The sequence below is a fragment of the Anser anser genome (assembly GCF_964211835.1).
Source record: "Anser anser genome assembly, chromosome: 9".
NCBI classification, from domain to species: domain Eukaryota; kingdom Metazoa; phylum Chordata; class Aves; order Anseriformes; family Anatidae; genus Anser; species Anser anser.
This window is the reverse complement of record NC_139729.1, coordinates 11,805,795-11,828,454: the sequence shown is the minus strand read 5'-3', so window position 1 is coordinate 11,828,454 and position 22,660 is coordinate 11,805,795. Positions and strand designations below refer to the sequence as shown.

The 22,660-nt window shown below is 52.3% G+C and overlaps 2 protein-coding genes and 1 long non-coding RNA gene across 3 annotated transcripts in view; 1 reads left to right on the top strand and 2 right to left on the bottom strand.

Moving 5' to 3' along the window:
• SCLY (selenocysteine lyase) overlaps positions 1-2,144 on the bottom strand; it is a 39,808-nt gene extending 37,664 nt beyond the window's left edge. Inside the window, exon 1 of the mRNA XM_083848596.1 lies at positions 1,856-2,144. The gene's annotated coding sequence lies outside the window, so the exon portion shown is untranslated. The remainder of the gene's footprint in view (positions 1-1,855) is intronic.
• A 254-nt stretch (positions 2,145-2,398) lies between these two features.
• EFHD1 (EF-hand domain family member D1) lies at positions 2,399-18,560 on the top strand. Its single transcript, XM_083848621.1, has 4 exons — positions 2,399-2,776; positions 10,141-10,288; positions 15,668-15,802; positions 16,913-18,560. The coding sequence occupies exons 1-4, from the start codon at positions 2,481-2,483 to the stop codon at positions 17,045-17,047; spliced, it is 714 nt and encodes a 237-aa protein (XP_083704747.1). The 5' UTR covers positions 2,399-2,480; the 3' UTR covers positions 17,048-18,560.
• LOC310904214 lies at positions 16,910-22,531 on the bottom strand. The gene is made up of 2 exons (XR_014588119.1): positions 22,177-22,531; positions 16,910-21,539 (listed from the first exon to the last, which is right to left on the bottom strand). It is a non-coding gene; the product is annotated as an uncharacterized lncRNA (long non-coding RNA).
• Positions 22,532-22,660: the final 129 nt, after the last annotated feature.

Genomic DNA, 22,660 nt, shown 5'->3' with positions numbered 1-22,660 from the left:
GCACCCGGTATTCCCAGGAGGTCTCCCATCCAAGTACTAACCGGGCCCGACCCTGCTTAGCTTCCGAGATCAGACGAGATCGGGCGTTGCCAGGGTGGTATGGCCGTAGGCACCCTCTTCCCCGGCAACAGCCCTCTTCCCCACACCCGCACCATCAACCGACACCCAGGCGACGGCCTGTGCCACCGCCTCCCTGGCAAAAGGGGGCGCCCCTGGCCCCGCAAAGGCCCCCCGACGGCAAAGACAAAAGCCTACAGCACCCGGTATTCCCAGGAGGTCTCCCATCCAAGTACTAACCGGGCCCGACCCTGCTTAGCTTCCGAGATCAGACGAGATCGGGCGTTGCCAGGGTGGTATGGCCGTAGGCACCCTCTTCCCCGGCAACAGCCCTCTTCCCCACACCCGCACCATCAACCGACACCCAGGCGACGGCCTGTGCCACCGCCTCCCTGGCAAAAGGGGGCGCCCCTGGCCCCGCAAAGGCAAAGACAAAAGCCTACAGCACCCGGTATTCCCAGGAGGTCTCCCATCCAAGTACTAACCGGGCCCGACCCTGCTTAGCTTCCGAGATCAGACGAGATCGGGCGTTGCCAGGGTGGTATGGCCGTAGGCACCCTCTTCCCCGGCAACAGCCCTCTTCCCCACACCCGGCACCATCAACCGACACCCTAGGCGACGGCCTGTGCCACCGCCTCCCTGGCAAAAGGGGGCGCCCCTGGCCCCGCAAAGGCCCCCCGACGGCAAAGACAAAAGCCTACAGCACCCGGTATTCCCAGGAGGTCTCCCATCCAAGTACTAACCGGGCCCGACCCTGCTTAGCTTCCGAGATCAGACGAGATCGGGCGTTGCCAGGGTGGTATGGCCGTAGGCACCCTCTTCCCCGGCAACAGCCCTCTTCCCCACACCCGCACCATCAACCGACACCCTAGGCGACGGCCTGTGCCACCGCCTCCCTGGCAAAAGGGGGCGCCCCTGGCCCCGCAAAGGCCCCCCGACGGCAAAGACAAAAGCCTACAGCACCCGGTATTCCCAGGAGGTCTCCCATCCAAGTACTAACCGGGCCCGACCCTGCTTAGCTTCCGAGATCAGACGAGATCGGGCGTTGCCAGGGTGTTTGTTATTTGGTATATTGTGTTATTTTTCATAATATTTATAAAATATTGAATATTGAAAATATAAATTTTATATTTAATATTCACAATTGTTATATTAATATTGTATAATAATATTATTGATTAATGAATATTTTTATTGAATATTGAAAATATTGCATGTTGAAAAACAGTGAAAATATTTGTCATATTTTCAGAATATTGTGTTATTTTTCAAAAGTTCCATTCGAAGGTATTATTTCATTTCATTTTTTTGATAATACAGTTTTTAGTTTTTTATTTTTTTAGTGTATGGTATTTTTCTTCTGAACCTGTTCATCCAGGTTTGTGTCATATCCATTGTTTTCTTAACGTGCCACTCGGGTTCTGTGTTACTTTCTTATTTTTACTCCTGTCTATGTTATAGCCCTACAGATTATTTCCAAGAGGTGGCATCCTAGCTGATTTGTCGCCAATAGCACCCTCCACGTGGCTAGGTATGTGCAAAACCAGCAGCCACCAAAGCGCCTAGAGGCACGTGTTGTCCCCATTGTCCTGCAGCTCTTCCCAGGCGTCCCCACTCCCCAGTGCTAGGCGGAGGTGCCCTCTGCCGCCCTTGTGGCCGTGCCTGAGAGCGCATTACCGTGAGCGTGGCCTACGCCATGCCTTGTGCCGATCGGCGGTGGTTTTGGTGTTCCCCGTGTGAAATATCCCCGTGGTGTGTGTGCTGCGCGCGGCGCTGTGCCCCGCCGGAGCTGGGGTACCTGCGGAGGTGGCGGCGGTCGCTCCGAACGGCCTCGGCGGTGGCTTTTTGGGGCGGCTCGGCGGGCTGCCGCCTGCCCCGCGCCGCGTGCAGGCGGGGGCTGCTCCGTGCCGCCCCGAGGTGTGAAGCCGTGGCGGTGCAGGCGCTGTGACCGCACAACACGTTCCGTGACGTCGGGGCGGGCACCAGGGGCCGTAGGGAGGTGCCGGGCCCTGGCTTCGCTGTCCCGAGGCTCAATGTCCCGCCCCCTCTCGTGACCCCGAGGGGGCCTTTCCAGGAGGGCCGCTCCGCTGAACCCCTAGGGCCGCCCCTGTCCCCCAGCGCCCGGGGGCAGCCGCAGGGTCACCCGCCCGCCCCGAGGGGCCGCCCGCCTTCCCCCCTCGCAGGGGGGCCAGGGCTGAGCACGGCTTTGTCCCGGGTTAATTTTAGCCCGAGGGGGTCAGGGCGGCGAGGCGGCGTGTGCCGGGGAGCGCCGTGCCGCGCCCCCCCCCCTGCGGGCCCCCCCCAAGCCCCACGGCGCCTCCTCAGTGCCCGCCCCGGCCCCGCCTCTGCCCGGCCCGCCCCGCTCCGCTCCGGCGAGTGCGGGAATAAAGTTCGGGGCCGGCCCAGGCGGCAGCGGCGGGGCCATGGCCTCGGAGGAGCTGGCGCAGAAGCTGCAGCGGCGGCTGCAGCTGGAGGAGAGCGGGGCGGAGGGCGACGGGGGGGCAGCCCCGGCCCCCGCCCCGGCCCCCAGCGCGGGCGAGGAGGAGCGGGGCTCGCTGACGGGCAGCGCGGGCGCGGAGCTGAGCGCCAAGCTGGCCCGGCGGCACGACATCAACGAGGGCGCGGCGCAGCCCCGGCTGGCCGCCGTCTTTAACCCCTACACCGAGTTCAAGGAGTTCAGCCGCCGCCAGATCAAGGACATGGAGCGCATGTTCCGCCTGTGAGTGCCGGGGGGCGGCGGGGGGGTGGCATGGGGGGGGTCCTGCCGGGAGCTGGGGGCTCTGCCCTGGGTTTTGGGGCTCTGCCCTGGGTTTTGGGGCTCTGCCAGCTGCCCTTCTTCTGCAGTCCTTCTCAGGGCTTTTTTTTTTTTTTTTTTTTTTCCCCTGGGGGGTTGGGAGGGCGGACATCTGTCCCAAGCCTGCGTGCTCTTGGCGATATGTTTGCATTTCTGCACGTTTTTGCGGTCCTGATGGAAGGCGCTGCCCTGAGGTTAGCAGCACCATCTGATGCACATATTGCCCCCGTGCTTTAGGTAGGGAGGAGGAAGCAGCAAGAGGGCTGTCGAGTTTGCTTCGGGCTGGGGGGTTGCTGTTGAGCCCCACGCTCAGCTTACAGCCCAGGGCCATGTCTGTTTGGTTGCCCTTCCTGGGTTCAGGATGAAGGGTTCTTGTGGTGGACCCCTGCGCTGTGGCTTTCCAGAGAAACTCTGCATGGGACATGGAGAGGTACAAGCCCCAACTCCTTGCATCAGGGGGTGCACGGGCTGCATGCTGTGTAGTTTGTATTGCTGAGCATTAGTGGTGACAGTCCCTGCCTCCCAGTTTCTCCAGCCCTCCCACCTGGCTCCCCTTCACTCTTGGCCCCTCCGGTGTACCCCTGCATGGCCAGGAGGGCACAGCCTGCTGCAGCAGTCCTGCTTCACACCCCGGGGCATCTGGCAGCTCTGTGTCCCCAGGGCTCGCAGTGATGCCTGACGTCTGCCTTCAGCAGCTGAGCTCCTGAATGTCCCCTGCAGCTCTGCTCCGCAGCATTGTAGCTCCATTCACAGTCCTGTTTGCCGGGCTTTGTGTTCCTTACCATGTACCAAAATAAAGCTTGAGCGTGGCTTCCTCTTTTTTCCCCCCTTCCTGGGGGCTGGGATGGAGTTCCCTTCTCAGCAGGAAGGTTTGTACTGAATTCAAGCTGGCAGTGCAGGGAGTTGTTTGTGTAAGCAGAAAGGCTTGCCCCTTATCAGGGCCGTGTTCAGCCCTTCTCTGTCCCCCGGCTGACTCCTGCAGTTGGGCTGTGCCTGGGTACTTTTGTTTGCCTGTGCTCAGGTTCCCCTTCAGGGCCACAGACCGCTGTGCTCCTGGGGACTGATGTCAGGGCAGGGGGTGAGCTGATGTCTGGTGTGAGGAGGCAGGACTCCTGCTATGTGGGCTGTCAGCGTAAAGTCAGTGGCCAAGAGCCACTTCAGCTTACGCAGATGCCTGCAGCAGGGTTCGGAACTTGTTAGGTCCTCCTCCTGCCTGCATGTTGCCTTCAGCATCCTGGGGGCTGGAACCATTGCAAAGAGACGGAGCCTGCTTGAACGCTTCCAGTTCCCTGCTCCGTGGGGTGTTGCTGGCCCCAGACAGGGCTGTTGCTGCGGGAGACCTAGCCGTGTGCTTTTCGGCAAGGCGTTTCTGTGAGCGTGCTGGAGCTCTTTGTTGTGCAGGCTGCTTTGCATCGGCAGCTGGGCGCAGGGAGGGATGTGTCCGGGCCAGATTTCTGCTCTGCTTGTTCATGTGCCTCTTCTGACAACTGGTAAAAAGGGACCCTGCAGTACGGGGGGCCGGGTTGTGGGACTGCGAGGGCGGGAGGACGAAGCATGCAGGCAGCCCACTGTGGTGCATGCTGCCCAGAGACTGAGGGTAGGAGCCTGGAGCAGGCAGTGGCACCGACTCCATAGGGGTAAGGGGAGGAATAGCATTGGTTGGGGAAATAAAAAGTGGAAGAACTGAATTGCAGCTGAATTTTTAGACAATGAGCTCATTAAATGCAGGCCTTGCAAGAGGGAAACCTAGGCTTTGCAGTTGAATGCTAATCAGCAGTTCAGCGCCGCTGGGAAACATTGCGTGCCCTGTGAGGACGGCCGCAGCTGAGCGCGGGCTGGCGGAGCCCAACGGGACGGGGTCGGGCTGCGTGCCCTGTGCGGTGGTGGGCATCCTCCTGCAGACAGGAGCACAGAAACCCCCTCTCGGGGTTTGCTCTGTTGAAGGCAGCTGGAGTTGTGCTTCGGAGGATCTGGTCTTTGCTCCATCTGGTCCCAGAGACATGTTTCAAGTCCTGGCCAACACCACGTGCTCCAGAAGGAGAGGAAATGTTCCCTTTAAGTCCTGCCAATCAGAGCTTGAGTTAATGTGATTAAGGCTTTTATTCTTTGTATAGCTTACTGGCCCCAGCAGCTACAACCCAGGATCTTTCTTACGAATGTTAGAAAACAAGCGTTTGACGGCCAGGGATGTCTCCTCAATGCTGCAGGATGCCAGGCTTCTGCTGCGGAACTTCCCCTCTGTGGGTCTGGGAGCCCCCATGCGAGGGGCTCGCTTGGGCTCCTCTCATCCCCCTGTTCCAGCCTTGTGACCCCGTGCTGAGCTGTGCCAGTGCCTGCAGCGGGTGCTGGGGCTCTGCTGCCCTGTGGGCCACGGCTGCCAAGCCCAGAGGGGCCCCAGGTGGCCCCAGGTGCTCTTGGGGTGGGCTTTTTTTGGCAGAGGGACCAGGAAGTCTGCAGCTCAGGCTAATTATAACGTGACCTAATTAGCTGCCTGTTCTGACAACGCGTGGGGATGGAGGTAACCACGATAAGCTCCCTTCCCAAAGCCTTGCCAGCAGACCCTGAGGAGCTCTGGGGCCTTGCAGCTCACCTTGCTGCCATCCCTCCCAAGCCAAGGCAGCTCGGGGACGGCTGTGTGAGCAGGGTGCATGTGACAGCCGGGCTGTGCCAGGTCTGAGCGACCTTTGAGGGACGTGGTGGGGGAGGACAGCAGCCACCAGATTAGTCCGCAGGGTGGGAGGAAGTGCTTGAATTCCAGTGCTGCTGTCACTTCTGCATTTAGGGAGTTCAGTGTGTCGCCCACTTGTTTTGCGACTGTGCCTCCTCCTGCCTTGAGGCTGCGGACTCCCCTTGTCCTCCTGAGGCTGCCGTGCTCCCGCTGTGACCGGCTGTCTCTGACCATCACCAGCTGTGTCTGGGACCCCTGTGGTCAGGGAGGTAATGCCAATGGGGAATTGACCGCCCTGCGTGCCTAGCACCTGGCCTGGGCCCTGCGAGGGTCTTGCCAAATGCCTCAGAGGAAATCCTGGTGTAGGAGGCTTTCGTTTTGTCCTCACATCACTGCTGGAGCTGCGTGTGGCTGAGGAGCTGGAAACAGTCGCTGGTGGTGTGAGGCTGCTCTTGTCCCTGGTATGGAGGAGTTTTTTTTCAAAGCTCTTGGCGTGTAAGGTGATATGCAATGCTTGGTGGAAATGAAGTACTACTTAGAAAGGATTTTGAAATATTTAAGAAGAGCTTATTACCACTTCTCTTACCATTACTCTACTTTGTTTCAGAGCCTGTTGGGCCATTGCAACACGCAGGAGTTGTAGATCAAAGTACAGTTGCTCAGATTGTGTGGAGCAAGCTCAGGTACAGTGAACGTGCACAGCGAGGGCAGGCTTTCTTTCCAGGCGTTCTCAAGAAGCATGAATGTTTAGAAATTGCTCTTTGATCTTCCAGGATTTCGAATTTCTTTCAACTATCCTTTAAGTTGTTTTTTCTTCAGGCAGGTGGGGAGGCGACTGCCAAGTCGGTACTGGTAATGCAGTCCTCAGCTTTTCCTTCTCCTTCCTTCTGTGGTGCAACCCTCCGGCTGTGCTGTACAGCACCATTGCAATGATTGTACTAGCACAGTAACTGTGCATAACACTTCTTGCTCTTCAGCAAGTTAGTTCAGCAAGTACTCCCTCTTTCCCTCCTTTCCCCCCCCCCCATTTCTGCTGCTGCTTTCCTCCGCCGGTGCCCCAGCAGCCGGGCACACAGCACAGCCTGGGTGGAAGGGAGCCAGCCTGGGAATCCACCCGCATCCTTGTTGCAGCAGATTTTGGCAGCAGCCCCGTGTGTCTTGTCTGCTGCCAGGTCTGTGGCTGCGGCTGTGCTGCGAAGCCTCGCTGCGCTGGCTACGGGGCTCATCACTGCGTGCAGTGTCCTGGCTCTCCCAGGGGGCCTGGCTGTGCTGTGGCAGGAGGGGGACTCACGGTGGCCTGGCACTGATGTGCTGCTGGAGTGGCCTCCCTGTCTCCTGCATGCCAGAGACGTGAGACGTCTTTGCCCGTCAGCACAAGAGCCCCTCCGTAATGCTTTCGCGTCACCAGGAAGAGGCTTGGCTGGCAGCCCAGGGAGCTTTGAGCCCAAAGGGAGCAAAGGTCCGGTGTCACAGCAGGACAGCGGGCGGCAGTGGGTGCTGGGCACCAGGAGGCTGCTGCGGCACCTGGGCACATGAGTGGTGCACAGTCCTGCTGTGCCCCTCTGGGAGTATGGGATGGGTGGCTCCTGGGGTACATTTAGGCACCAAACCTGCTGTGGTGCCCTCTTCCAGCTCTGCTTGTACCTGTGATACCCTTTCGGTGTGTCCATCACCCCCTAGGGACGGAGCTGCTGTGAGGCAGTGAAACAGGTGAGAGCCTTGTCAGGGCCTGGGGAGCTCCTGGAAGACAGACGGTTGGATTTGGGGTAGGGCTGAGGGGCGCCAGGACTGATGCTCCCCAGCCACTGCCATGCTAACAACTGTGCTGTGCCTGCTGCGCCGAGAGCCTGTGCCTGTGGGGGTGCGGCGGGGAATGAATTACGCCGTCTCTCATGCCCTATAAATACGCCTCTCCCTAAATAGTCTGGCTGTGCGGCTCTGTGACAGTCGTGTGGCTGTGCTGAGGTCCTAAAATACTCAGGCTGCTTTTGGAGGCGAGTGGGGGCAGGGAGGAAATGCAGCAGTGAGCAGGGTGCTGTGTGGCCCCACAGCTTGCACTGGGTATCTGGGAGCTGTAGTGTCACCCCCGTTGTGAGTGACTGGTAGCACTATTTCGGGGTGGATGGATGCCACCTGAACCCCTGTCCCTGGCCGGTCCCACGCAGTGTCCCGCTTGGAGAAGCGTTGCCTGTGCACTGAGCACCTATTGTGCGGCTGGCACTGCGTGCTGCTCGGCCGCCCATTCCTCACAATCCTGGCTTTGTGCTGCCTCTCTGCAGGGCCGGTGAAGCTGTGCCTGGCAGCACGGCACCCAGCACGGCTGGTTAACCCTTTGGGGGCAGTGTTTGCCCCTCAGGCTCCGTGCCGGGATAGGGACAGGCACCGGGGACTGGTGTTTGTGCAGGCAGTGCCTGTAGGACAAGGGCAAGGTGAGCACAGTAGGAGTGGGCTGGGTGTCTTCCTCCTCCTGACTTCATCTCCATTGTTCATCCACTCTGAGAGTGGTGAGGCAGTGTCCTGACTGCAGATAAGCAGCCCTTCTTCAAGGACTCCTTGTAGCCAGCCCTGCTTCCACAGCCAGCCAAAGAGCAATGTTAGCTTGTTAGGCTCAAAAACAAAGAAAAAAATCCCAAGTGTCCCCCTGCCAGGGTATACTTTGCTGCTTTATCTGATCAAAGGCACTGCCTCACTCCAAAAGAACAGCTCCACACCCTTACTCCCAAATTCACAGGAAAAGCAATTTCCCGATTAAATATGGGAGAGGTCATACTTAGTGCGCTTCTGTGATGCCTTGAAAGTGCAGCTCTGAGTTGGGCTTGGTAATGCTGCTAACATGTGCCTTAATTAAACGATGCCTTCCTACAATGTACCTGCTGTCTTTCCTTCCCTGACCCGTCAGCTCTGTGACCTGGTTTCTCTCCTAGTTTTCCAGAAAGCTGTCCAATCTGGTGGTCTTGTGCTTGCTGGATGCAGATGTGCGGGCAGATTGGTAGCAGGGTCTGCAAGCCAGCCTGGTTGGGATGTCCCTGCCGCTTGGGGTCTCGTGGGCCTGATACACTGGGCCTCTTGGAACTGAAGAGATGGGATAAAAGGTGGTTTTGGAAGCGGTGGGGCTGTCTGACAAGCAGCAGAGCCCCCCCCGGTTTGGAGGAGCAGCACCTGGTGCTGTGGCAGGGGCGATGCTCTGGGCTGCAGCCCTGCCTCATGCCGCCCACGCCTGCCAGTGGCTCAGTGCCAGTGGCTTTGTTCACGCCTTCCTCTGCCACAGCTTCCTCTGCGGCTGCAAGGCTTCTCGGCTGGAAAGGGCTTTTTTCCAGGGCAACCACAATTGTGCAGGTCTTGGGCTGGGACGGCTACAGCTGTCGTTTTCTTTGGAAGAGAGCTAACAGTGAATGAATGAAGGGTGGAAGGGTTTCACCAGCTCCCGCCGGGGGGAGAGCTTCAGCACCGTGCCTAGGATTTCTTCCCCAAAGAGCTGAAAGGATTTAACTCCATCGGGATTGAGATGGTGGTGGGGAGGGAGGCCAGGAGCAACAGCAGGCATTGCACCGGGGCTGAGCCCAGCCAGGCAGATGCTGCCTCGTCCCCCTGTGTGAGCCCTGTCTCTGTGCCAGGCCCTGATGGCCAGCACTGGTCCCGACTTGCTTTCTGCTCTGGGAACGTGTCTTGAAGCAGGCTGTGGTGGGGCCTTTCACTCACTGTGAATGCGGGATGAGGGAGGGCCACAGGGCTGTCTGATAGCAGAGCGCTCATCCTTGAGGCTTTGGACTTTGAAACCCAGTCATGACCCTCACGGATGTGAAGTGCTGAATGCTCTGGAGGAATGGGCACTCAGTCGCAGGGCACTGCCTCCCTGTCTGTGCTCTCTCCTCCTGCAAGGAGTCCTCACAGTCTTTTGCGCTCTTTTGGGAGCATGGACCCGCTCCAGCCTTGCTCCTAGAGCTGTCCTGAGGTGGGTGTGGATTTCTCATCTCACCAGTGGCTGTGTTTTAGCCCTCAGGCACCAGCCAGGATTCCCTTAGTGCTATGCTCCCTGCTTCCCCAGCCTGTCTTTCTGCTCAGCCTCGGGGCACCGAACCAGCAGCTGCCCTGAAGCAGAGCACTTGTGCAGTACAAAAGTGTTTCAGAGAGGAGAGAGCTTCACAGCCAGACGGGTGTGTTTTGCTTACAAAGAAAGATGGCCTTTTGCTGTGGGAAGTTTGTGAGTGGTCTGTGCTCCCTGTTTCTCCTCTGAATGAGCCTGAGACCTGGCGACAGCTGGCATGCCTCTTCCCCACCATGCTGGTGCATGGTGTAAGCTGTGTGTAAGTGACCTTTGTGCTGGACACGCAAGTGGGTGTGATGGAAATCCCACTGAGACAAGCTGAGTTCCTCTGTGTTCTTTCTGTGTGGGGCCATTTGGTCCAAGCTCCCCTGAGCACTTCCCTCTCTGAAGAGACAGCTCTGAAGGCTGCAAGCCACTTCCCTGAACTTAATATATCTGCGTTGTACAGCTTCTCCTCTCCCCTGAGCTTTGAACCACCATGTTACTTTTTCCATTTGCCCAGTTCCTCTTCTGGGAAGATCCTCCTGGAGTGGGGAATGATGAGGGCTGACGCTCTCCCCTTTGTGTACCCCACAGGTACGACTCGGGACGGGATGGGTACATCGATCTGATGGAGCTGAAACTGATGATGGAAAAGCTGGGAGCCCCTCAGACCCACCTGGGGCTGAAGAACATGATCAAGGAGGTGGACGAAGACTTTGATGGGAAGCTCAGCTTCCGTGAGGTAAGGGTGACCATGGGCACAGCTGGGGATATGATTGTGGGGCAGAGGGAGGAGGCATCTGGGCCCCATTCTCTGGCTGTAGGTAGCCCCATCCCCTCTGTGTGCCTCCAGCTGTGGGGTGCAGTGGAGAAGCAAGTGAGCTTCCCCACACCATGGACAGCTTGAGCTGGAGCACTGTCAGCATCTATTTCCATGTGGCAACAATAGTACCAGGTGCTGAAGAGCTTCAACCTCCCTGCTTGCTTGGGGAGCACATATGAGCCCTGCTGCAGCCGCCCGGGAGTGCTGACAGCTCCCTGCTGTAGCTGGGGGTGGCACAGATTTGGCACATCCCTGCAGTCACAAGGAGTCTTTGCTGGGTTTCTGCAGTACAGCAGCTCAGGCCTTATTTCAAGTGCAGGGGAAGGACTCTGCTCAGAGCAGCCCGTTTCATGGAGTGCAGAAGGCTTCTCCTTCCGGTTTATATTGGGCCCCTCTACATCACACGGTGACCTGCCGCAGCAAGCTCAGTGTCCCTGCAGCAAGGAATAAGCTGGGAGATGCTGTGGTTCAGTACTTCGTGTTGGCTCAGCAGGGACGGGCAGCAAGCAGGTCGGTCTGTCTGTCACCACTGTGCTCTGAGGCGGCTGGGGTGTCAGTCGTGCTGGGGCAGCTGAGAAGAGTGGTGTGGGCAGGACAGGAGCAGCTGCTGGGTGAAGGAAGAGAGGACACTTAAATGACCTGCACGTGGACAACAGTACCCAGCCCTCTTCTCAGCAGTTATCACAACGTCCTCTTGCATCATCTTCTGCTAGGCTTTGATTACTGCCTGAATCAATAGTGTGCGTAACGCTGTGGCTTTCTAAATTAACCAACAGTTCCTCAGGCAGCATGAGAGCCTGGACTGCTTGTATCCTGTGGCAGCTGTGGGCTGTGTGGTTATCCTGCTTCTTCCCCCTCCAGGAGGTGCTGGAGATGTGCCATGAGCATCTGGGCTTCCCAGTTTGTGAAGGGGCTGTGCTCTTGCCATGCCTCTTCTATAGTGGGGATTTGGTTGTGGGGATGAGGTGCAGAGCTCTCTGTGGCTTCAGATGTTCTGTTCTTTATTTGGAATATTGGGGGGGGGGGGGGGGAAAGGAGGTTGCCTGTCCACCCTTTAGAGCATTGAAGTGAGCTGTGGGAAACACTTCTTTACACTCCTGTTCCTTGTACACGTTTGCTTTGTCCCCTCTCATGCACCGTGCTCCCAGTACTGCTTGGAGAAATGCTTCCAACCTGAGTGAAAGCCTCTCAGCTTGCACCTGCAAAGCTCTAAGCTGGCAGCTCCTCTGCACAGGGGAGCGTACATGCACAGGCAGAGGTGAACTGGAGGTAGCAAAGAATCCAGCGGAGCAGGAAGAGCACCTTGTCCTTGGCCCCAGGTCAGACTGGGGCAAGATAAGCACTGGAGGCAGCACAGACATGCAGCTGTGGTTGCCAAATCTCTGCATGTGCTGGAGGAGCCCTCTCCGCCTTGCTGCGTGCTGCCTGAGCTTGCTGTCAGACTGGGAAAAGAGTTAGGAACAGCTTCTGGGCTTTGTGAGCAGTACTGCAGACACCCTCTCCCACAAAAGCAAAGCGCCTTTATCCCCCAGGGTGCTGGGAGATCCCTTGGTGTCCTGGCTCTGTTGGTGCCGCACGGGTGGCAGTGTGGCTCCTCTTCTGCTGCCACCTGTTTGGAGCACGGCCGCCTATCTGCTGGCACGGGCTGCCTGCTGCCAGCCCTTGGCATGTGGCAGGAGGCAGCTGGTGTTGCTGCAGCTTCTCACCAGATGCAAAAAGATGGTCGAGCAAATGCGAGCTTGAGTGGTACACAGATCAGAACAAGGGAGTATTGCTGGCAGAGCTCTGGGGACGAATTACTTAGCAGCTTTGGCAGGTGCTCACAGCTTCATGTGGGAGAGAGGAGCAGGATGCTTCTTGCCTTGTTGCAGGTGTGCTGGGCAGAAAACCCACAGGGAGTCAGGTTTCCCGGTGGGTGAGGAGGCCCAAACCAGCCTGTGGCCCTGCCCCGCTCCACTTGCTGCTGGTAGTGACCAGGAAGCACATGGGGAGTGATCAAGCTGACTTGGACCACTCTGATAACCCAAGGAGAAACCCTGGTTTAAATGCATGTCTGAACTCAGCAGTGTGCAACTCAGGCTCCTGTCTGCCTCTCCAGAGAAGGTCCTGACAAATCTGCCTGAGGATGTGCTGCTTGAGGTCTGTCTGGAGAATTGCGAAGGACCTCTGCCACTTGCAACAGGTCAGCTTTTGTTGCTGGTTTGAGCAGTGCCGTGTCTTCCCACCCCATGTAAGCAGGAAGGCAGGCCTGTGTTGCTCTGACTTGCTGCTCACAAACCACTGGCCCTGTTAGGAATGCTGCCTGTACCATTGACCTTTAAGAGTCCACAAATACATCAACAATTAACTGCACAAGACTCCCTCTGTGACTTGAGCAAAGCAGTTTAGGCTTAAAACATCAGGTACAGCTGGGGGAAAAAATATCTCAATGTTTGGTTTTATCATTACCACAGGAAACCAGAGTTAATTGGTATAATAGTAATGCCCAATCCCCGCTGCTATCTACAACCTGCAAAAATCCACCCACTGCCCTCACACCTCCACTGGTGTAAATGCAGACCCACGTCATGTGTTTGCTAGCAGGGTTTGTGCAAACCACAGACTTGGGTGGCACTGCTTTTTCTGGTAAGCTGTTGCAAGGCTGCTGCTGTCAGTCAGACCAACGCCTGCCCTCGTGTCCAGGAGGCAACCACAGTGTTTAGTGGGGTGCATATGTGCAGCATTGCTCTGAGACCTGGCACTGGTTAGGTCTCTGCTAATGAGTGATGTGAGGGTGGATATATCTTTTAACTCCCACAAAGCTTGTGGGGTACGAAGTGTGTCCTGCTGTCCATGTTCCATGAGAGCAGGATTTTCAATAGTACCAGCATTATTCACTTTAGCTTCTGTTGACATTTCTGAGGCTTAGTTAGCTATGTGTGGTAGAGCCTGGGCCTAGCAAGGGGATGAGGTGAATTAGGAATAGAAGTTCATCGAGAAACTTAATGTAAATTCCCTCTGCTGCTCTCTAGTGAGAGGATTGATGCCTCAATAGCAAATGACCAGTGGGCTGTGGGTGGTATGCTGATAGAAGGAAGGACTGATCCTGAGCTCCTGTGGAAACCAGTATGATGCCCCATAGTCTGCCTCGCTGGGCCCTCAGGGCTGGAGCTATGCTGTGTCCACCCCAGCAGTGGCTTGGTCCTTGCTTTCCTTTTAGCTCAGCCTGCTTTTCCCGGCTGCAGCAGCCGGTGTTCCAGTGGCGGATTGCTGCCCCATCCCCTAGTTTCAGGATGATTCATGCGCACTTGTGACTGGGTGTTTCCAGTCCCTCCCTGTGTGACAGCTGTACCAGACCTCAGGACTGTGCTGCTTCCACTGTCCTTTTCCAATGCCAGGAAGTGGGACTTAAAAGGGTGGAGCAGAAACTGCGAGGAGGAACCATGACTAACAGCAGCATGTGCAGCCTGGCGGCTGGCCCTCTGTGTCTCTGCGCTCAGCAGTGGGGGCAAGGGAGAGGAACTATCCCAAACGCAGCGGATCTGAGCACAGAGAGGGTGTCTTGGGGAAGATTCGGTTTCTTTCTGAGGTGCTCTGCTTGTTCAGCAGAGCATCGTTTAATTCGTTACATGTGTTTGGAGGGGGATAACTTCCCTCCCGAAGAATAGCCTGCTTTCTGGCTGCTCTGTGCTGAGCACGCAGGGGCCCCAAGGCCGCTGCATGAAGCAAGGCCTGGTAACGCTGCATCTGTGAGAGGGCAGCCAGCATTGCCGTCATCTCCACACCCTTTCCCATGGGAGTCTTCCCAAACTCTTGCATCTCCACTGGTTTCTGCAAGCAACTTGAAATGGGAGAGTGGGGCTGTCTCGGTGCAGATGCTGGGACTCTGCTGCCCTCCTCTGGGATAATGCAGGCTGTCTGGAGGAGGAGGGAACAAAGTCATAAAGTGCCAGGGATGTCAGACATGCCTGTGCAGATAGATTTCACAGTAATCCTATGTGGTGTTCTCAGCTCTCTGCCCTGGACTGAAGTGCCGCAGTGGTGCATCGCTGCTTGTGCTGCTTTGTACTTGGGTGGCTTGTCCCTGGCTCTGTTCCTTCAGTGCTTCAGCACTGAGACACCTCCTGGGATGCCTGAGAATAGCTGGGAGTTACAGGAGTGTGGTTGTCAGCTGGAAGGTGATGCAGAGGTATTTGTCTTCAAGCAGATTGGTCTCATCCTTCCTGTTTAAAAAAAGAATAAAAAAAAAATAGTGCTTTCCTGAGAGATGATAGATTTTTTTGTTTTCTTTTACAATTCGTTTAGCAATTTGCAGTCTACTGTAGTGACTCTGGGTTTGCTAAACATCTGTAGTCCAGTGCAGGACAATGGTATCAAAGCAAGTTGTTCTATAGAGGCTGGTACTTGTTCAAGTCATCTCTGACTATCACAAGGGCATGCCCCTGACTTGACCCCTGACGGATACGTCTGAGAAGCTCTCCTGTATGTTATTTAATGGGCACAACAGAAATACACTGCCATTGCTCATTATAGCTAAACCAGTCTGGGTTCCCTGGAACAGGCTGAGGCATAGCTCCAAGGACTGATTTAAGTAGCTTTTCCCATGTCCTCAGCAAGGACCAGTTGAAGTGACCGTGTTCTGTTGTTCTTCGTGCATTTGACCTTAATTTGGTTTTCCCCTTCCATACTGTATGGACAATTATGCTTAGAAAGGACTGAAGGCAGGGTTCTTGGCAGCTGAGCAGTTTCCAGATTCCTTTCAAGTGCACATCTTTGAGCTGATGTCCTCTCTAATAAAATTGTGCTGGTACCTCTATCCAAGGAGGCTGGGGTTTGGGTGTGAGCCAGGGCAGTCTTTGCCTTGCTTTTATTCCTGTGGGATGTGATCTGAGACCCCAAAATAGTGGGGAAGCTGCTGGGGGGACTGTGATATAGCATTAGGGTGTGGGGACATATGGTGGGCCATGATTTAGCACTCTATGGTTGTACCGGGCAGGTGGAGATGGCCTCCTTCCTCCTGCCCTGTAGCAGTCTAGGAGCTATGATTCATCATGGCTCTGCTCCACAGAAAACCGTCTTTTCCTAAAAAAAAAGAAATAAAAATAAAATAAAAAAAAAAAATCTCTTTGGTCCAATGGGGCTGTGTGGTAGAGCCAGGGCACTGAAGCACAAGTTGCTTAGTGCTATTTGGTTTATATAGAACTGGTTTCCTTTGCTCTAAAATGTAAATTCCTACCTCCCAGATGAATGTCTGCTTTGCTTGTGCTTTAAGTTCTCACCTCAGCGAAGAACTTGAATGTTTCCTCTCTGTCTTGCTAGTTCCTGCTGATTTTCCATAAAGCTGCAGCTGGGGAACTTGAAGAGGACAGCGGCCTGTTGACTCTTGCAAAGCTTTCAGAGATAGACGTCTCCATTGAGGGAGTCAAAGGAGCCAAGAACTTCTTTGAAGCCAAGGTATGGTGTGGCAAAGAGGAACATGAAACAACTCTGCACACAGGCACTAATTGTTTTAATTGTCACAGAGACGCTGACCTTGCTTGCTTTTCAGTAGAAGATAGTTTTCTACCTATCTAAAAGGAAGTGTATTTCATCTGCCCCTAACCATAGCCATTGTTTTTCCCTTCAAACTTTGCTATAATCTTGCTAGGGCATTCCTTTGTGAATCAGTCAACACTGAAATGGCTTCATACACTGTCTCTGTTGTGGGTCCTACCCTGGTAGACTGGCTGACTTGCATCCCTGTGGCTGGGAGCTGTACAGAACTAGCTGGCTGACCGCTTTTAAAGACAAAAGTGTCCTGGAAGCTCATGTGAAGGACTTGATTTTCTCATTTTGCAAAACTTGCCTTGACCACAGCACTCAGAGTTTAGTAGTGAATGGCGTATTTTGTAGTATGGAATTTCAGATGTCTTTCTTGAGCAGCTTTCTGTAACCTTTGGAATCAAAATTATTCCACAGGGTCCTGGAGCTGGCAAAAAGAGCTTTACACAATTCGAATCTGACAAAGCACCCTTTTTGAATGTTCTTTTGGAGAGAGAATAATCCTGCTTGTTTATATAAGGAGTTTTGTCCTCAGAGTATAGCACAGCTATTGCACAGCAGATGTACTAAGATGAAAGCTGGAAAAATAGCCAGGAAAAAAAAAACACAACATCTCTTTGATCTGCAGATTATCTGTGGTCGTATGATGTTCTCAGATTTGGCTATGATTTAGAACTGTTTTCTGCAGTAGTTTCTACCACTGTATACTTGCAACTTATGCTATTCTGCCTGTTTACAGAAATAATGTATTTGACCTAGCACTGATGGCATTGTTTTGGTTGCTTGCTAGTGACTTATTAGTAATTGACTTTGACATCAGTAAAAGAAAGGTCAAAGTGAACTAACAGGTACTGGGTGTAAATACCCAAGCATTGCAGTGTAATTAATACTTGACCCATTCTGACAGCTTCCCAGCAAGCAATGGGAGGTGCAGCAGACAGTTCAGCATTGCTCACTCAAGAGTAATTCAGACTCTGCTTCTGATGCAAGGCTTGATGAGCTTTTACTTTTTCTCTCATAAAGGTTCAAGCCCTTTCTTCAGCAAGTAAGTTTGAAGCAGAGATAAAAGCTGAACAGGATGAACGAAAGCGGGAAGAGGAGGAAAGGAAACACCGCCGAGCAGCATTCAGGGAGTTAAAGTCTGCATTCACCCAGTAACCAACCAGCCAATATGCACTCCAAGATTGCACATAACTTGGTACGTTTCCCAGATCAGGGCTCTACCTGGAGAGAACTGCCTGGATCCTGTCTAAAATTCGTTACAGCTTTGCTAGTCTTCCTCTCTTGAAGATCCTCCTGAGCTCCTAAGGATGCAACTCTTGCAGTTACTGTGCATTCATAACGATGTGAATCGTAAGAGTTGTGTACATGCTGTTTCCTCTGAACCATCAGGAGTGCATCACCCTGAAGTAGAAACAGCAGGTAGCAAATCAGGGTGAGTGCTGAGAAGTGTTGTTTGCCACTTCATTCTTTCCTTCTTTTCTATACATAACTTTTCTCTTAACTTCTTATTAATTCATTCCTTGCTTACAGACAAGTGAGGTCTTGTGTAAAGCAGGGTGTACAAAGTACAGATTCACTTCCTGTATGTTTGTACTGCTGTTGGGTGTTGTCACACATCCCTGACTTCATCCCTCTTCTTCCTCAAAGCCCTGTGCCCCAGGCACTGTGAAAACACTGTGAAGAGAGAAAGATAATTACTATGGCTATGGATCAAATTATTTCCCGTAGACTTTTCTGCTACCCAGCATGTTGGAGAGTCTTCCAGTTTTCCTTCTCTGAAGTGCCATACTAACAAATCTTTCAATAAGATGCAAGATTTCTGAGAACTTTGAAGAGAGGAAGCTGGCTCTCTTAAACAAGGAATAGAAAACTGAGTTGCCTAATCATGTATCTTCTTTCACATTCCATCATGTTTAGTGTACTGTATGGCTTTACTGTATTTTCCAACCTTCCAATCTGTTTTTAGGGGGCTTTGCCAGATGGATGACAAAATTGGATGGAATGCTGGGTTTTTCTATCTGGAGATGTGCTCATCCTGAATCATAAAGGTGGCATTGTTTGATTTCATTAGAGCCATGACAGATAAAACCAGCCCAGCATACTGAGCAATCCCTTCTCAAGAAGTGAAGACCAGAGAGGTTAGCATGTTTAGTTGAATTGAATTCAGAGGGCTTGCACTGTATTTAGCTATTTTCTTTCACAAACACAGGAAACTTGTCCACAAATGTTAAAATGTCTGATGTTTGTCTGGATATACACTGTAGGTCATGACAGAGGGAAGCTATGTTCCCTTGGGGAGACCTCTCCAAACACGAATTTGCCCAAATTCTGCCTCTGCTGTTGCCCCAGTTTGTGCTTTTCTGTATTTTCCAGATCAAAACTCACCAGTCATCTTTTCACTTGTCTGTTTTGCTTCTTAAACTGTGAGCACTAAACTGTGAGCATGGAATAATGAATAGAAAAACCTCTACTCTTTAATGTCAGGTGAAAGAATTGCTAAACAATTAAACTGTGTATATATCTTCACAGATTATATTTTATAAAATCACGCTTTTTTAGCTAAATATTTATAATTAAATGTTTTTATACTTTACAACAAAGCAGATAATTTCATCTTCAATTATTTCTCCTGTTGCTGAAATGTACAAATAAAGCATTGTTATCTCCAGTCTCATCTGTTGCTTATTTTAGTTATGTGCACAAACTACTCCTGTGGCCCTCACTCCTGACTGTGCCAGTGTTTGAGCCCTAAAGCTTGGCATCCTGACTTAGATGAGCAAGGAAGAGTTCGGCTTTCCCCTTCTACACAGCAGTTCTGGATGAAAAAGTCCAATGTTTGCAATTCCTTACAAAGAGACATGACCATGTAAATATTTGAAATGCTGTCCACTGCTAAGTGTTGACAGCTGAACTCTGTCAGCCTTCCCTTTTCCTAAAATAGCCACTGCATCTCAGCCCTGGTAGTGCCCCAGCTGGGAGCTGGGCAGGTTGCTTCAGCTACATATGGCTTTGTATTTCCTCCTTCCCTTTTTATATAAGTGGAAAAAGATGCATGGAAGTCTGAATGTGTGTCCAAGCACTTGGTTCTGGTGTTGGTGATCTGCTAAGTTTTGCTGGCGGGGCCAGCATGGAGGGCTCAGGAGCAGGCTTAACTGTGCATCAGTGCAGGCACAATCCAGTAATGAAAGGAAAGATGTAAATATTTTATCCAGCATAGGCCTTCAGTATGGCTCTGCGTGTTGTAGACAGTTGATGTGTTTGTTGTGTGTATGAGCTCTTGGGTCTCTGAGATAAAGTAAAATCTGGATGAGGGCTCCTTAGTCTTCATTTCTGTGGGAAAATGGCAACACTACAGCTCTCGATTTTATTTTTTATTTTTAGTTTTTTTCTCTTTCCATGCAGTAAAGCAAGCACTGCTGCCATTTGCTGATTTGCACATGCAGCTGTGTGAGGAGGCTGGGGCAGCAGCAGGGGAGAGTGGAAAGAAAACTTCTAATGTTTGTTTTTTAATAATTTTGATTCAATTCCAGCTGACAAGTTTCAATGAGGAAATCAACAGTGTCTGAACTGGGCATAGCTCAGGCTGCAGAGCCTGGGAGGGTGGGTTCTTGCTTTTAGCTGTGCATTTGCAGCAGGACAAGGTGGCTGTGTTGGCTCAATGGGAACAGGGAGAATTTGTAAATGTGCGGAAAAAACTGCTGCAGCTGCCCTCTTAAAGGAGTATCAGTCAGCTGTGGAACTTATCTGTCTGTGATCAAGACTTTGCTCCTTAGTCCTTTTCCAAAAGGATGCCAGTCTCCTGGGTTAATTGGATTTTGTCCCAGCCCAGCTTTCTTCTATGAGGATTGTCTTCTCTGGCATTTAGAGGACGAGAGTGTCAGGTTTTATAGTGTTCAGTTTTCTGCCAGAGTAGCTTTGTTCAACTCAAACAGGTGCTGCTAGCTGTCGCCTTTATTCAGTGCATTGAAGAATAAATGCTTTTGGATGTACATTTATTTTGAAATTGTAGCAACGTGAATTTTGAAATCAGCTTTGCAAGAATTGAGATTGGGAAGTTAATTGTTCTTTAAATTGTTCTGTTTTGCTGGCAACTATCAAACTAAATAACAATGTCATTAGGTCATACAGAAATACTAAAAAAGAAATTGCTTAGCTGAATGCCTGAGCCAATAGTTACTGGCTGACAAGATCTACTTAAATTTAGTTACCTATAATTAATGTATTACAGTTCTTGATGCTGTCTTCCCTTTATGCCTGGTGTCATCACAGGTGGCTTTTAAAGGTCCTGGCAATACCAACTTTACTTACTGATGCCTGCTGGTATGTCGATGCCAGTCTGACTGATGCCCCAAGTGACTCTAAATCTGCTTGTGAGGATAAGTAGAGAAGTTTGATGAAAAGCCTGCTGCGGATACAGGTCTTTCCCAGAATGGATGAAGACTTGTGTCAAGTCATTTATCTCCTAGAACAGGAACTCCAGCTAGTCCTGTATCCCTGGAGGAATTTTGTTTAAACTTTCCCAGAGTAGGAAATGTACAGCAGAGAAGTCATGAGCACTTCAGCCAGCACTGAGAGCAGATACTCGGATTGCAGCGTGTTTCTCACTGATGCTACTGTCATACTCATGGTAGGGCTGTAGAGGACAGACACCATGTGATAGATGGCAGGATGTCTTACCTAAAAAGCTCAGTGTAGGCACAGTCAAGAGGGAAAGGGAAACAATATGATCAGGGAGTCTCTCTCCTCCAGGTTCTTCATGGCTTAGAGTTCAGGCTTTAGCTGAGAGGTTACATAGGTGACTACATTTAATTTTAATCTTATGGGAGTGTCCAAATAAATCCCTTCGCAAGATGGATTGGAATAACTGGAGCACTTTACTCTTGCTTTTCAAACTCAGCTTGCCAAATGTGAGAAGGATGTCTTAAAATAATTGGGTGTTGCAGAAGTAGCAGTGTTTATAGTGGTGCTTTGTCTTTTAACGTAAGCCGTCTGAGGTGACAGATGCATTGAAGTGACTGCCTTTAAAAACCACAGTTGGATGTTCACCTGCCCGCCTTGTCTGCTGTTTTTATCATTATTTTAGGGACATGACAAATGAGGATGCTTCTCCGCTCCCATGGAAGACAGGCTGCTGAGAAGATGTTGGCTCTTCTCAGACAAAATGCCCAATATTTCAACAAACAGGAGCTGCTTTTCCAAATAACTAAACTGGGGGTGGGGAGAGAAGACATGACAAACTCTGCCACATGTTCAGGGCTGCTTTATCATGATTATTTACCATTTCAAAGCTGTGCTCTGTCTTCATTGCTCCACTGCTCTACAGAGGGAGGCGGGCTAGGATGGGTGACGACAATGGGTCAATAGGGAAGGTTTCTGGTTCGTTAGGGATGCCCTTCCCTTGCACTTGTATTTTTAATAGTGCAGATGAATTGGTATGGTAATTGAGAGGGCTCTGAAGTACATCATGCCCTCGGTACCCTAGTAAATGTCAGACTAGCCGCTGAGGTAATTTCATACATAGACAACATGTAGTAGTCCTCTAATTAAACCATGCAGGAATTTAACCACACGGATATAGTCTTGAATTTTCATGCCAGTCTTCATGCTCTGCTTGACTGAGAGTTGTGGAGGACTGAAGAGGCACCTGCTATTACAAAAAAAAAACACAAAAGGATTTTAAAAAAAGTCATCTGAGGTTCCTGAGATATTTAAAAAATAAAAATAAAAAAAGAATTCTGCAGATGAGACATCTTATAGACATTCTCTTCCTGATTTTTTTTGTCTCAACGATATCTTTATACAAACTGTGGGAAAAAAAATCTCTACGAGTGCTAAACATCTCCCAGCTCAGATAAAGCTTGCCTTACAGCATGTGAAAATATTTTGAGTACTCAGACTCATGTTCACTAAGTAGAATAATAAGGTACAGCCACTTCTGTAGCAAAGCTGGAAGTTCTTGCTGACAGCTCGCGGTGCAGTGCTGCCTCTCCCTCTCCCCAGACCGTTATTAGCATTGACTTCAGCTGTGTGACAGCAACGAGGGGGATCAAATGTAGCTCATCAGAGGCCAGCTCCTGGTTAGGGAGCTTTGCTTTTACATCATGGCCTCCTAAGGGAGAAATTTCACTCTAAGATTTTGGGGCGAAGTAGTCTGTTGCTGTCAGCTAAAAAACAAACGCCAAGAAATACAGGCTTTCAGCCCCCCAGCTCGGAGGCACCACTTGCATTCACCGCTGCATCATTTCTGGCTGGCGCTCAGCGCACAATGACAAGTATTTATTCACCTAGCGGAGGGAGGGGGAAAGCCAAATGGACCGTGGCTGGAATCATGACTGGAGCGGAACTGTTTCAGCTGAAAACAGTTATATCTCCACTGGTGCGTAACGGCTAAGAATAGGCTTTGGGGCTGCAGGAACCACATGGGGCTATTCTGCACCATGGACTAATATGGATTTTAGGACTAAAAATAAAACAGTATTTTTAGCTGGGTAAAAAAATAAAAAAAGTTTGCTTTGAGCTCCTGCTGGTTTTTAAAGGGACGAGCCGGGCAGGGCTGAGACGGAGCCCTCCGTCTGGCTGGGGCCAAGCGCCTCACAGCCCGCCGGGCCCTCAGGGCGCGCACCGCCTCCTTCCCACAGGGCTCTGCGGGGGGGGGGAGGGGGGCAGCGTGCACGCGCCTCCGGCAGGGGGCGCGCTCCCGCGGGGCTGCGCGCGCAGCCGCCGGAGCCGCGGGCGGTGCCTCCGCGAGGGCGGGGGGAGGGGCGGGGC